The sequence below is a fragment of the Carcharhinus amblyrhynchos genome, chromosome 8, assembly GCF_965287045.1.
Source record: "Carcharhinus amblyrhynchos chromosome 8, sCarAmb.v2.hapA, whole genome shotgun sequence".
Lineage (NCBI taxonomy): Eukaryota > Metazoa > Chordata > Chondrichthyes > Carcharhiniformes > Carcharhinidae > Carcharhinus > Carcharhinus amblyrhynchos.
The window spans coordinates 13,005,527-13,021,029 of NC_137331.1; the positions used below are offsets into that span (position 1 = coordinate 13,005,527).

The 15,503-nt window shown below is 40.8% G+C and overlaps 1 protein-coding gene across 9 annotated transcripts in view; it reads right to left on the bottom strand.

The window, feature by feature from the left end:
• The window catches only part of lrrfip2 (leucine rich repeat (in FLII) interacting protein 2), a 184,630-nt gene that overhangs the window by 12,289 nt on the left and 156,838 nt on the right, over positions 1 to 15,503 (bottom strand). For 6 of the 9 annotated variants that reach the window (XM_080193708.1, XM_080193707.1, XM_080193706.1 and 3 more), the window contains 6 exons: positions 14,312 to 14,482; positions 11,207 to 11,299; positions 9,853 to 9,945; positions 9,316 to 9,408; positions 5,057 to 5,189; positions 4,466 to 4,515 (listed from right to left, as the gene is read on the bottom strand). In XM_080193708.1, the coding sequence (XP_080049834.1) occupies positions 4,466 to 4,515; positions 5,057 to 5,189; positions 9,316 to 9,408; positions 9,853 to 9,945; positions 11,207 to 11,299; positions 14,312 to 14,482 (633 nt within the window). The remainder of the gene's footprint in view (positions 1 to 4,465; positions 4,516 to 5,056; positions 5,190 to 9,315; positions 9,409 to 9,852; positions 9,946 to 11,206; positions 11,300 to 14,311; positions 14,483 to 15,503) is intronic. The other 3 variants (XM_080193711.1, XM_080193710.1, XM_080193705.1) reach the window with 1 other exon arrangement.

A 15,503-nucleotide genomic window follows, 5' to 3' on the forward strand; every position in this document is an offset into this window, starting at 1 on the left:
AATAGCATTTCAGAATGAACATAATCTACTGGCTATAACCATTTAGGTACACAACAGTAATTTGTTTGCTGTCAAGCAGCTTAGTTATTTCTCCAACAGCAACTGGTGCATTTCAAGAAACAAAAATAAAAATCACAAATAATTTTTAACTTTGATAAGTCACTATTTCCCAGAAACCTCATCACCAGATAATCTTAATCAGGTGAGGGAGATGGTGTGTGTGTGTGTGTGTGTGTGTGTGTGTGAGTGAGAGAGAGAGAGAGAGAGAGACAGTGCTAATCACCAAGGTGTGCTCTAGTGGGCATGGGCTCATTGCCCATCAATCTGGATGGTCAGAATCCAAAGCAGCCGATCTGATATGTTATCTCAACTGACAGACTACCCAACCAACAACTGCACAATTCTGAACCACAACAATCACTAGCTGCGTTATGGGTTTGAATCTTAAATACCCTCTGGAATGGCCTAGCAAGCCAGACAGATATAGAAAACCATTACCAAGTCCACAAAGAATGGAACTGGATGGACCACCAGGCATTGCAGGGTCACCAGTTCTGGGTTTGTCATTGTCGTTCCAGTGACCAGGTCAAAGTCCTTGTACTCACATCTGCAACTTGTGCCAGAATTTAGAGATCTGTCGTACAGTCAAGCAACAGGCTGACATTGTCACGGTCACAGAATCATACCTTACAGACAATGTCCCACACACCACCAACACTGTCTTTGGGTATGCCCTTTCCCACTGGCAGAGCCAACCCACCAAAGCTGCTGGCATGGGAGGAAACAATGGAGAGATGGTTGCCCTGTGAGTGTTGACTCCAGATTTGATCGAGTCTCATCCCAGATAAAACATGGGCAAGGGGACCTCCTGCTGATTACCACTTACTGGAACCTCCCCCAATCAGGTGAAGATCAGAATTTCACTATATTAAACACCACTGGAAGAGGCATTGAGGGTGGAAAGGGCATGGAGACTTCAATGTCCATCACTGAGAGATCTGTGGCAGGTGGTAAGGGATCCCATAGGAGGGGAAAAACCTACTTGAACTCAACCTCACCAAACTACCAGTCACACATGCATTTGTCCACTACAGCCTTGGTTTGGGTTGAACATGGTACAGTCCTCATGGAGACAAAGTTCCACCTTCATATTTGATGATTCTCTCCATTGTGCTGTGTGGCACAAACACAATGCTAAACAGGATAGATTTTGAATAGATCTTGCAGTTCAAAATTGGGCATCTGTGAGGGTGCTGTAGCCATCAGCAGCAGAACTTTATTTGACCATAATCTGCAACTTCCTGGCCCAGCATACCCTCCATTCTACCATTACCATCAAGCCAGGGAATCAAGCCTTGTTCGATGAAGAGTTAGGAGAACATATCAGGAGCAACACCAAGCATACCTAAAAATGATGTGTCAACTCAGTGGAGTCACAGCATAACAAGCCAAACAGCAGAAGCAGAATACAGTAGACACAGCTCAGCAATCCACAACCATCACCTCTGATCTAAGCTCGACATCCAACTGTGAATGGTCTTGGACAGTTGGACAACTTACTGGAAGAGGGAACTCCATAAATATCCCCATCCTCAATGATGGGTCAGCCGAGCATAAGACAATGCAAAACCACTTGCAACAATCTTCAGCCAGGTAGGATGATCCATCTTAGCCTCCTCAGGTCCCCAGCATCACAAAATCCTGGAGCTTCCTTACTCAAGAGTTGTTAACGACACCACATTTGCATCAGCAGTTCAAGAAGGTGACTCATCACCACCTTCACAAAAGCAATTAGGGATGGTTAGCACTGCTGTATCACAGCGCCATGCACCCGGGTTCAATTCCAGCTTTGGGTGACAGAGTAGAATTTATACACTCTCCCTGTGTCTGCACGGGCTTCCTCTGAGTGCTCTGGTTTCCTCCCACAATCAAAAGATGTGCAGGTTAAGTGAATTGGCCATGGTAAAAGTGTGGGGTTACAGGGAAAGGGCGAAGGTGGAGAGGTGATGCCTGGCTAAGATGGTCTTATGAACAGTCAGTGCAGACTCAATGGGCCAAATGGCCTCCTTCTGCATTGCAGGGATTGTACGGTTCTAAATGTTGGTCTAGACAGCAATGCCCGCATTGCATGAACAAATAAATAAAGCGGGATGCTCCGGATTCCCCAGTCGCTCCTTTCTTGCTTATCACCTGACAGGACTTGTTTGAGGACTGTTCTATTTCTGTTTTGTTGGAGATTTCTTCAGTTTAGATCTGGCTAAAGACTGCAAGAGCTAAGCCAACGTCAAGCAGTGAGATTAGAGCCTCACCTCTTGACCTAGAAGGTCCTTGCTGACCTTCACCTTTGGTAGTGTGGGCTCCTAGGCTGGACCTTCCCGATTTGTCGGCTTGCACCTTGCCTGGCCTTTTGACCAATCTCCTTCCTCTTGATGGTGTTGTGTAGTCTTTTCCCTATTTCCTGTCTGATCTCCTCCCTCTTGATGGTGTACTCCTGACCCAACCTAATCACTCTCAATGATGTCAGGCCACTTCAGGGATCCATCATGCTGTGGTCCCAAGGTGAATGCAAGTGACTAAGGAGAAGCAGGTGTTTTCCACTGTACCCAGGTCAGTACTCAACAGTAAGGCACTGCAAAGTCTATTGACAGCAACAGTATGAAGAATTAGACTGCAACTCACTTGGACATATTTAAAACTGTTATCCTGACAGCTAGACAAGTAATCTAACCTTAAATAGCCTTAGCTTGCTTTAATCCTGGACACTAAGTGGAATCCTGTAATATATATAGCACAGGTAATAAGTTATCGTTCAGCATTAAATCTGTAAGGGCTTTACTGGTTAAATTCTATCAAGCATTTCGTGTACAGGGCTGGGCCGAGCCCTGCCTGAGCTGACCTCTTTTCCCTTGATGGTGTGGCATGGTTCCTTCCTCAGCTTTCCCACACAACTTCCTCATTCAATGGTGTGGCTCTAGTTCCACTTTACCTGCCAATTGGTTCATCGAGTGCCTTTCACAACCTCACAAGCATGCTTCTCAGGAGTCCCAGTTATTGACCTTTGTCGTTGTTAGGCAGAGAACTCTGACACCCAATTTGCATTCATCAAGATTCTCAAACAGAAAGGACAAAATGCTGGGATTGTATCCAGGGAAAAATAAATAATCTTTTCTACTGTAAATTCTACACATCATACGACTTTATATACCAAGAGTAGCAGAATTCCACACTCAGGTTTTTCAAACTGGACTTGTGAAATTTCACATGCTGACAAGGATTCAATCAATGACTTACAGGGAGTATACCCACTGCCCACATCAGGACACAATATTTATAATTAACACCACTGGACTAGTCTGTTACACTTAACAGATTGAAATATATACACAAACTTTACACATTCTCCATTCAGAAATATGAACTATGAAGTTAACCAAGGAATAATAGCTAATATTCCTATGTTACGTTTAATTAGACAAAAGAATCCAAGCTCAAGGACTGGATTCCACAAGTACATAAGGAAATGTACTTTGTACTTCCAATAAAACTACTTTAAACAAAATAAACAGCCACAATGGGAAGACTAGCTTTTAATGTCTACTCCTTCTTGCCCAGCAAATGTTAATGATGGATCTTTTGCTTGAACTGCTGCACGTACTCCTACACTGCTGTTAGGTAGTGACTTTCAGGATTTTTACACAACAAAAATGAAGAATGCTACATCTGCTCAGAATACTGCTTTGGCTTGACACTGTTGAGATTCTTGAGTATTGTTGTAACTCCAATCCACTGCCCTACTCCCATTGGTGGAGGTATATTGTATTATTCATTATGTACTTAAATTATATTTGATGCATCTATCTACATACGAATAATACAGCTTTGAGTGATTGATTGCATGCCCAAAATATTTTAAGGTGTTCTCTAGAAACAGGTGAGATATTACAAATGCAAGAATCTTTGCTCTTTGTTCTTTTCGTTGGCACTAGGAAATGGAATTCTTCCCATTTCAGGTAGGTTGCATGCACATCAAGCAGGACCAGATCAGATGTGGCAAAGCGGAATAAACTTTTTTCTACTCTGTCCCAATCTCAGATTAAGCTACCATCGCTAGAGTGGAATCGGCTGCCATCGGTGGTGGTAGAGGCGAACTCGCTGGCGTCTTTTTAAAAGACTTCTGGATGAGTATATGGGATCTAATGGCATTGGGAGTTACAGATAGTTCTATGGCTTGGTAGGTATAGATGTGATCGGCGCAACTTGTGGGCCGAAGGGCCTGTTTGTGCTGTAGTGTTCTATGTTCTATTGCACTTCCTCCCACATCATAATTTCCTAGTTCTGAAAAGCAGTGAAAATCTATGCTACGTTGCACCTTTAGCTAATCACAAAGGTCACCAAGAATAAGTCTTCCTTTTGAATACCACAAGCTTTTTTCTGATTGCCTTCTGCTTTCTTCTCATGCAATTACCTGTGCAAGTAATTCTTCCTTTTCATCAGCCAGTTTCTTTAGCCGCACATCTATAAGACAAAATACATGTAAAAAGATTGCAAATGACAAGGTTTAAAACATTTCTATTATTTGATTTGTTATTTGAACAACTTAGTTAATAACTTTTATTTCCTGTGCCAAAAGGAAAATACTGCAAATGCTGGAAACCTGAAATAATAACAGAAAAAGCTTGAACTACTCAGCAGGTCTGGCAGCATCTGTGGAGAGAGAAACAGAATGAACAGCCTCCTTAAACTGAAACATTTACTCTGTTTCTCTCTCCAGAGATGCTGGCAGACCTGCTAAGTAGTTCAAGCTTTTTCTGTTATTATTTCAGGTTTCCAGCATTTGCAGTATTTTCCTTTTGGCATGTTTGCAAAGCAACTCAAACTCCCTGAATAAGTTCAATTGCGCTGGTGTGACAATAATTGGCATTCTGGCTTGAACAAATTGAAATAACAATATCCAGCTTGATTAAATGTTTTATAAATAGTCAGCAACCAGAAGTTTTTAAGGGTTAAGGTCTATTGTTCATTAAAATGAGGACAAGGTAATTTGAACAAGCACTACCTAGTGGTCCATCTCCTGCACCTTCAAGCACTTGAGCAGCCTCTTGAGACACAACTGTAATCGCACCAACAACTGGTTCATGATTTACATCACCATTAGGTGTGCCTTCTGGAATTATAACCAAACCGTATTTCTGAAAGATAAAATAATTTAAACTGTCAACTGCTGGAAAGCAAATACCTTTGATTTTCTATGGTTAATACAACTGGCAACCATTTCAGTCTGTTACCTTGAATAAACTGTGGAGTATATTTTACATGATAAGTAGAATATGACAATATTATTTTGAAAAAGAGCACGCCTGATAATGACACCAAAAAAGTGAACTTAGCAGATGCTGTTACATTATTTCCTTCTGCTTCATGGATATAATTTCATCAGATATGTTCAAAAACATGTGACATTAAAAAATAATCAATTCTCATCAGAGATTTATATAATCACTGGGTCATAGCAGAGTTAAAATATTGAAGAAGCCAGATTGTACCTCAGCTAATTACCTGATCCTGATGGAATGAGATGTTTTAATATAGAATTTCTCTGTTAATGAGGTCAGAAAGCTAAAAACCGATTTACCCATGCCTCAGATCCACAAACAGATCTAACCAGCAAAGTAGATATTTTAGTGCATTATATTAAATTAAAATAGAACTAGTCACTTGTAGTTTGAGGGGTAAATTGGCTTAGTCATGTTCCTGGTTTAAACTTTAAACTCAAGAGGAGGCTGTGTAGCAGTTTCCCACTGGGTACCACGATCTCCACCCACCAGATTTCTGGGGTCATCAGCTCCATGCCAGAAATAGGCACTGAGCTGTACAAATTATTTAAATGGAGTTTTAGATGTCATCAGCAGGACTGGCACAGGCCCGCTTGCGTTCCCCCACCCTCTGCCAGGCGTTTTTCACTCCAGCAGGATTTACAACAGCTCCCCACAAGCAGGGAATTGATGGCGCAACTCCCATTACACTCTGACCAATACACCTCCCCACCCCTCCCCCCCCCGAGGGTCACGGGTATGGGAGTGCCCCTGGGGCATTGTCAGTGCCAGCCTTGCTCCCAGCACTGCCCAGGGGCACCTTGGCACTGTCCCCTGTGCATCAAACAGTGCCAAAGAGGTACGGCCTCTGTGGGACATCGGTGGGGATGGGAGTCCCCGCTGCCACACTACACTCTGACTTAGTGACAGAGGGAGGGAGGTCAGCAATTGGGGCTGGATATCGGGGTGTGCAGTGTCTCACTCAGTGCTATGCTGCTGGCATCTCCAGTGGGAATACTGCCCACTGATTTTTAATGAGATTCATGCTGATAATCTCTGCAGTACACAGAGGGTGGGAGATTCTTTTTGAAAATCCTGTTGTAAAACTCAGTGGGATTTACTCCAGTTTTTAATGTGAATTTGATACTTAGAATTTTAAGAGAATTTCAGCCATTGTCTTTCTGAAGAACAAGATTTCACATTTCAGACTTCTTGTTCCTAACCTACTAAAATAAATGTTAAGCAGATTTGAATGTAAATACACATTATCATGAAAATACTCGAACAAAAAGCACCATGAGAGAGAGAGAGAAGCATCTGGTATTTCAATTACTTGCAACGTACAACTTCCTCAAAAGGTCAGCAGTGATACATGGAGTCAGTTCATTCATTACGCTGCTCAATGATGATGCGAAGCTCATCAATCTTGTCTAAGTTTATTAATTTCATTCCTTGTACAGTCAACATCCCTTGCATTTACAATAGGTGCCAAGACAACCGTCAATGACATGTTTCTAGCAACTGATGTTAATATTGCTCTTTGGTTCTCATGTTAGCTTATGATTCAGTTTTGGAACCGTTGCAATACATTCAACATTTTCTGCTTCTAGCTGGCATTTTTGTCATGATCTGTTGCAACTGCTGGGTGAGTTCATTCTTCTCTAGGTTGTCATCAGCATATCGTTCCAGACGATGATTTTCTGATTTGAAAATTCCTTGACACACTACTTTGGATATTCGCAATACAAATTAGTAGTTCATAGCTGAAAATTGTGCAATGCATAGTGCGTATGTTGCAATTTGATTCATCGTCAGGTCATCTCCATCTTAAATGTAAATGATCTTTAACTTTAAACAAATGATCTACCTCAACTCCATTCAGGAGCTGCCAAGGACCTAGGTTCTGCAGAATTTGCATCAATAGTTAACCAACCCACTAACCCATTGAACTGGCATTGGGAGCGAGATAAAACAGAATTCATCCATGTCCGAGAGAGAGTATAATGGCGTCAGGAGGAAAACCATTTTCAAGCAACCAATGGTTAGAATCTGGAATGCACTGCCCAAGTGTTTAGTGAAGCCTGTTTAAATCACGGCATTGAAAAGTGAATTGGACTATCTGAAAAGGAAGAGTGCGCAGGGATACGGGGAGGCGGTAGGGGGCTAGCATGAGGTGACCTAATCCTTCAGTTGGCTAGGACATACATGACAGCTGAATGGTCTCCTTTTGTGTTGTATCTGTTCTATAATTCTAAAATTCACTATAAATCCAGCAGAAAATTTTGTGTGGAATCTGAAATTAAGGCAATACTAGTTACTTCACAAGATTAAACAAACTGAATCGGTACCACATAGAAATCAAGGCCCATTTCTGATGGGAGGGTAACATTGGTCAGAGGTGCCTTTATTTTCAAATTCTCATTATTGTTTTTAAGCCTGCCCTCCCTGTTGTTGTAACTTCCCTCAACCATACAACCCTCTGAAATATTTCCGCCTCTAACTCAAGCCCCTTGTGGTTCCTCAGTTTTAATTTTTATTCCACCATTCATAGCTGTGCTTTCTGCTGCCTAGACGCCAAGCTCTGGAATATTCTCATTACACCTATCTGCCCCTCTACCTCACTTCCTTCAAGAGTCTTCAAACACTTTCTCAGACCAAGTTTTGGGTCTTCTCACCTAATGTCTATGTGGAATGCTGTAATACTTGATTTTATAATGCTCCTGTGAAGGGCCTTGGAATGCTTCATTGCATTAAAGGTGCTTTATAAATCTAAGTCGCTATAATAGTAATCTGGATCTGGGGCATGAAAATTTTTACTCCTCTTTAGGAACCGTCACAACACTGTCATAATCACTACATCTGCTCTGTTTAATAAGAGAATCCTACCTGGGTTTTATAAACATTGGAGGTAATTTGTGTCACTTCTCATAAAATACAGATTACACGTAGCACGCACAAGTTCAGCTAAAGAGTACTAAGTTCCAGATTGATCCATTATCTTTGAGAACTTAGAATCATAGAAACTCTACAGTGCAAAAAGAGGCCATTTGGCCCATTGAGTCTGCACTGACCACAATCCCACCCAGGCCCTACCCCCATACCCCTATACATTTACCCGCTAATCCCTCTAACCAACACACCTCAGGACACTAAGGGGCAGTTTTTAGCTTGGCCAAACAACCTAACCCGCACATCTTTGGACTACAGGAGGAAACCAGAGCACCCAGAGGAAACGAACTGTCACACGAGGAGGATGTGCAAACTCCACACAGGCAGTGACCCAAACCAGGAATCAAACCCAGGTCCCTGGAGCTATGAATGCTAACCACTGTGCTATCATGCTGCCCTTAAATAGTTAAATCGTGAAAACCTAGATAGCATAGCTGTCAAAGGTAAAACAATATAGCAGAGAGATCCTGCTTCACCAAAGAGGGAAGAAAATTGAATGGATGGAATGCTACATGAACATGGTGAGCTAGTTCTGCCTCCGGGTTACTATATGGTCCAACAATGAGAAGCATGCATTGAATGAAAATGCTATGAAGAGTCAGGAAAACAAAATTAATGAGGGAGACAAGCGAAAGATTAACAGCATCCCATTTTAAATTAAAATGCTAATTTTCTACTTCATTGTTTCACAGAGGTGGTTTTATTCTTCTTTTGCATCTCAGCATTTAAAAAACTCAGCACTGGTACACTTGGTGGGACAAGGGTAAACTTGTGGTCTAAATTCAAAGCACAAAGGAAAAATGTATTTAAAAAAGGAATTCTCCCACAGTATTCATTAGTTTATATAACAAAATAACGAAACATGTCTAGCCTTCTGCTGCTGAGAAATGGAAGAGATGGGTTTATAACACTGAAGTTTAAAAGTAATAGTTAGCCCACTTTTAAATGTACAAATATTCAATTTTCAGTCACCACACCTTTTATTGCTGCTGATTTTAATCAAAATCCCCCGCCCCAAAAAATCTTCAACACTCTTTAGCCTAACATGTCCTACCTTTGTGTTTTCCCTGAGATCAGCCAACTCATCTCTCAGTTCATCACGCTCATTTCTAATGCAGTCAAAGTAGTCTTTCTGCCTCTCTAGAGCCTGAGCATAGGGCAGCAAGCAGCATAAAGAACATGGCAGAGAAAAGAAAATGTAAATTGCAACAAAGGCATGAATATAGCTGATGAGACAGTAGGAAGAGAGAAAGCAATGGGTTGAAGTTTGGAAAAACAAAATCTCATTTTCAACTGTGACTTTTCAAGATTAACCTCTCCTTCACAGTGAACAACTATTGTAATCTGTCACACGCTTTGACTTGATTAAGCAAATAAACTACAAAAATAATTCTACATCACATTAAATATTGAAGGCAAATGGGTAAATTACATTCAACAAGTTGTTTGCAATGAAGCAATTTGTCTATGCTTAAATTCTTTACGCAGTATATCATGCTCCAACACACTGAATGGTAGAAAGGGACATATTGTTCACTAACCAGTCAACAAATAACACCCCATGCAGCCACTGCTCAATATGACCTCCTACCCCAATTTTTTTGTCTTTCCAGTTGACAGTTTCCTGCAGATCAAACACATCCCTGGTGAGGGTGTCCACCCTCTGCTGCAGACACTTGTTCTCCTACAGAAAAAGCCACAGGCGAGGAAGCGAAGTTCAGCATTGGTTGGAGCATAAAACAGATTAGGCAGTTAAGAGAAAAAAGTTTTTAAAGGTATTGAACAAAATGAACACACCAGGCCACAACAGTGTATAATTAAGAAATAGAAAACTGCAGAAAGATAAATAATGCACATTTTAAAAAGATGTTAGATGTGAGTATAAAGTTTCTCTCATTTACATAGCCAGGGTTTGTTAATGAAGGCAGCAGCTTGTAACATTGCCCAAGTATTTGCAGTCATTCCCTAAGGATAATCAGCAGGTTGCTGAAACAGGATGTAAATACAGATTATAGACATAAATGATGCACAAGTGACTTGCAGCAGCCACTTTTAAACCTATTGAAAATGCAGATAATTCGGTGCAATAATCTGAGAATACATAAACACAAAACTTAGTCAATTTTTCTTAATTAGACAGTTTAGTTTATTTATTAGTGTCACAAGTAGGTTTTCACTGCAATGAAGTTACTGTGAAAGTCATCTAGTTGCACACTCCAGCACCTGTTTGGCTACATGTAGGGAGAATTTAACATGGTCAAAGCATCGAACCAGTTTTTGGACTGTGGGGGGAAACTGCAGCACCCAAAGGAAACCCACACAGAGGAAGAACATGCCAACTCCACACAGTCACCAAGCCAGGAATCAAACCCGGGTCCCTGGTGCTGTGAGGCAACAGTGCTAACAGTTGTGCCACAGAGAATAGCTGCAGCAGATTCGTCATATCCTAAGAAGATACATAAACAAACTTTCAGGTGTGCCTGAATGAAATTTTTATTTTTCTCAATTGTTAAAGGTGACAGCAGCTAAAATACTAAAAGAAAATTCAGACCATTCTACAAATAGGGATTACTATAATTGCGTATGAACACAAAATAAACACGCTGAAATCCATTTATTTGTTTCTGCTCACATGAAAAACCCAGTTCATTTGCTGACATTATGTAGTGAACATACTATTGAGATCTTACTATCATCCATATTAATCCAATTTTTTACTAAACTATTGCAAAACTATTTGATCATATGATGATAAAACTCCAAAGATATAGGTTGAAATCTTAGCTTTTGAAATACATAGCACCCCAAAACATTCAACTCGTTGGTTACATAGATTCAAATCCTCAAGGCAGTTACCAATAAATTTTTAACAGCAATCTCCAACTTGACAATAACAAGACAAGAATCTTTGATGTGAACACAGGCCTCCTTCACCCTCCACCTACCTCTATTAGTTTGTCTCTTTGCAGAATACCCTCTTTTAGTTCTTCTACTTTATGTTGTGACACACTACACATATGTTTTTGACGTTCCAGTTCCTGAAAGATACCAAATAGTAATTTTTTCAAAACTAATTTACAATTTGTTACAGCAGTTCATCCATGATTCCTTTGAAGGCACCATCACATTTTTTTTCTGCTATATCACTGATTAGATCATGGTATGACAAGTAGCACTGTGGGCTCGTCTGCAATTCTTTCAACTCTGGGACTTGATTTAAACGCAGCACGTGCGGACACAAACTCACCTCTTATCACTGACTGAGACTGGCAGTCCTAATTAAGTAACAATGTTGTTGCGTTCTTTACCAGCCAACTTTCTTCCTTTACTAAACATATTGAAGCCTTGCCTGAGTGGTGGAGATTGAGCAGCACATAATGATGATGTTTTTCTTCTGTCTAAGCACAGTGTTGCATCTGAATCCAATCCAGATTTCATCCCACGTACACACTGGCTTGAATGCATCAGTGAACGCTGGATGATAGTTAATCTGGCGAGGCCGACTGCAGCAGCCCCTTCACCAACTGGCTGACCTCAACCAACTCAACACTAGAAATCAAATCTTGATTCTTACTAATTTGTGCACTTGGTTGTGAGGCCATATAGTCATGTTCCAATTTCTTATGTTCCTGCACGTGGCTCAGCTGTGCTCTCCTCGACCAGATTCCCTCACCATTTTACGAGCATTTGTGCCAAGTGAGGAATGACGAGAACGGGAATGAAATTCATTCACCATTAAAGAAATAAATGCATTGGAAGCAGTTTAGAGGGGGTTTACCCAACAACTAGTTTGGATGGGGATGTTATCTTACAGGGAAAGATTGGACAGGTTGAGCCTATATCTACTGTAGTTTAGAAGAACGAGGGGTGACCTGGATAAGGTGGATGCTGAAAGGATATTTGCCTTTGTGGGAGACTAGAGTTATGGATCTCCCACTTACAATGGAAATTAGTTTTTTTTCAAGGTCCAAGTGTCTTTGGAACTATCTTCCCCAGAAAGTGAATATTTTTGAAGGCAGACATAGATAGATTCTTGATGAACAGGGGAGTCATTGGATTTTGGAAACAGGCAGGAATATGGAGTTGAGGCCACAATCAGATCAGCCATGATCTTATTTAATGGCAGAACAGGCTTGAAAGGCCGATAGCCTCCTCCTGCTCATAAGTCAAATGTTCATATGTCAATGTCAGCACTACACACTCCTTCCTACGTTAAATATGACTGACGGTTTGGCCAGAAAATATTCCCCATTATAAGAAACTGGTTGTTAAAGTTGAACTATGTAGAACTGAAGGCAGATTATTGACCTAGTTAGGGAAGAGTTTGAATGGCACAGAAGAATCGGGAATATGGCAAGTACTCTAAATGCAGCATATGACCTGTGATGCCCCACAAGTGCCTCAAATAGTCACCATATTTATTAACTACTGATGATTCCTATTTGTCTGTTCTTGGGCTTCCAGTGGGCACAGAATTTTCCATGGCATTAACTAAAGAAGTGTCAGTATCATAAATAGATCAAATGGTCATCGCATATGCTGCTCATAGGACCATGGTGCGCAGAAAATGAGTGCTGTATTCACTAACACACTGATAGAGACTGAATGTCAAAAATCAATAACGGCAAATTGCGCGGAGGGTGTGGAGAGTCTGCAGAAGGATCTAGATAGGCTGGGCGAATGGGCCAGGAAATGGCAAATGGAATTTAATGTTGGCAAGTGCGAGGTGGTACACTTTGGTAGGAATAATGGTAGGAAGGACTATTACTTACGTGGAGAAAAACTGCAGCAGGCGACGGTGCAGAGGGACCTCGGGGTCCTTGTGCATGAGTCGCAAAAACCTAGCCTGCAGGTGCAGCAGGTGGTCAGGAAGGCTAATGGGATGCTGGCCTTCATAGCGAGGGGGATTGAATATAAAAGTAGGGAGGTCTTGCTGCAGCTGTAAAGGGCATTGGTGAGGCCGCAGCTGGAGTACTGTGTGCAGTTTTGGTCGCCGCACTTACGCAAGGATATTTTGGCCTTGGAGGGAGTGCAGAGGAGGTTTACTAGGCTGATACCGGAGTTGAGGGGGCTGAGCTATGAGGAGAGGCTGAATAAACTAGGCTTGTACTCGTTAGAGTTTAGAAGAATGAGGGGAGATCTCATTGAGACGTATAAGATGATGAATGGGATGGATAGGGTAGAGGTGGAGAGGCTCTTCCCGCTCAGAAAAGACAGTAGGACTAGGGGTCACAGCCTCAAGATAAAGGGGGGGTGGTTTAGAACGGAGTTGAGGAGGAACTTCTTCACTCAAAGGGTGGTGAATCTCTGGAATTCTCTGCCCGTTGAGGTGGTGGAGGCTGCCTCGCTAAATATTTTTAAGACGCAGGTTGATGGGTTTTTGATAAGCGAGGGGATTAAGGGTTATGGGGAGAGGGCGGGAATGTGGAACTGAGCCACGACAGATCAGCCATGATCTTATTGAATGGCGGGGCAGGCTCGAAGGGCTGGATGGCCTACTCCTGCTCCTATTTCTTATGTTATGTTTGGAAACTCTTTGTTTCTCATCCCACCTTTCAGTATGTTTCAAAAAAAAGCTCCATTTTTATTCTTTCTTCATTCTGAATTAGATTAACAAAGTATTTCAATTTCTTCATCATGGACATACCAAATGTAAATCAACCCTGTTCCTCAGGTACCACCCTTCAGCCAGATTTAGTGCTTAGTAGGTTTATTTCTATTTGAGTTTAAGTATGCTAGCGGTCACTTTTTACATGGAATATCTTTGGGGTAATATCAGAGATTTAATACTTCACATAAAGTATCTTGCCAAAAATAGTTTTAAAACTGTCAGAATTTTACATACAATCAATCCATTTCACGTCTACCTGAATGAAGGTGATTGCAGCTCTTGCTGCAAAAAAAAGTCAAGTTGTTTCAACTTAAAAACAAATCTACAAAATTACAACTGTTACCCGAAAGGGACCTTTTGAACAACATATTAAGAAAACACATCTTAAGGGCAAAACAGTAACTCTCAGGCACTGCTGTGGTTGCTCAGAAGTGATTACCTTTGATTTTTCCTCATTCTCTCTGTATAGTTCAGCCATCTGCTCCTCCATTTCTTCAATGACATCTTTTAGTGTATCCACTTGGTAGATGAGGTTAGATTTTTCATTGTCTAGTTGTGCATTGGAGACCATTGCTTTTTTATATTTTTCTTCTACTTCTGATAATGAATCCTGCAATTTGAAAACAACTGATATTCTGGTGACAGAATCAATGACGTTGAAAACAAATATAATCATAAGAATATGCATGCAGCAATGTATTAGAAATCTGATTTGATAGTAACATGGAGAATGAGAGGAAAGAAAGTCAACATGATTACAGGTCGCCAATTTATCATTGCAATAAACAAATATCATTTAATCTCCACAGTTGTTCACTCATAAATGTAAGAGGAACTAGAGGGGAAAGTTTGTACTAAAAGCAAATTTATTCTGTTTTGTATTAAAAGCATTTAAGGATAAGACAAGGCAAAGAAACAGCTGACAACTCATGCAAAAATTTTACCAAGTGCATTCCAAAGTCTAGGAGTCAGGTTATCTAAATCTCCTGCAGGTTTTGGTTACAGAACACAAGAACAAGCTCGTCGAAAACAAGGCATGATTTGGGCTCATGGAAAGCCTTCAAATTAAACTTTAGAAAGTAGATCTGAGTTTTGGATTTGTTTTTAACAATGCTGGTTGCCACACGTGAATATTAAAACCATCCGTCTATAAATACAATTCATATGGATTTCACAGAACCAAATGTTAAAGGGATGTTAAGCTTTTCCTAGATTTTCAGTAAACAATCTGTGAAAGTTATGCAAAAGTGAATCAATGCTCAATTTTAGAAAAAAGAAAGAAGTCTCTAACATTTAGATGAATTCCTGTGAGTATGTTGGACATAAATGCCTTCCTGTTTGGAGAAGCAAGTCAACATTTAGCTCCATAAAAATTAGATGTTGAAAACAAGCCTAACCAGCTAAATGAAACAACTCTTTCCTTCCTGGTAGAGATTACACTTTAGCAGTTTCTTGGGGGTTTTGTTCAACTTTTGATTTCTTCACCTGCATGTAGGTGAGTCTTAGGTTTTCCACACTAGAAATTATTTTTGAGTTGCCCAAATTCATTGCCTTTCCAAGTGCAGTATAGAATTTCCTTCTATTCTAGCAGTGACAAATAAAGGCTGGCAGAAAGCAAAGTCCAGGTTTGA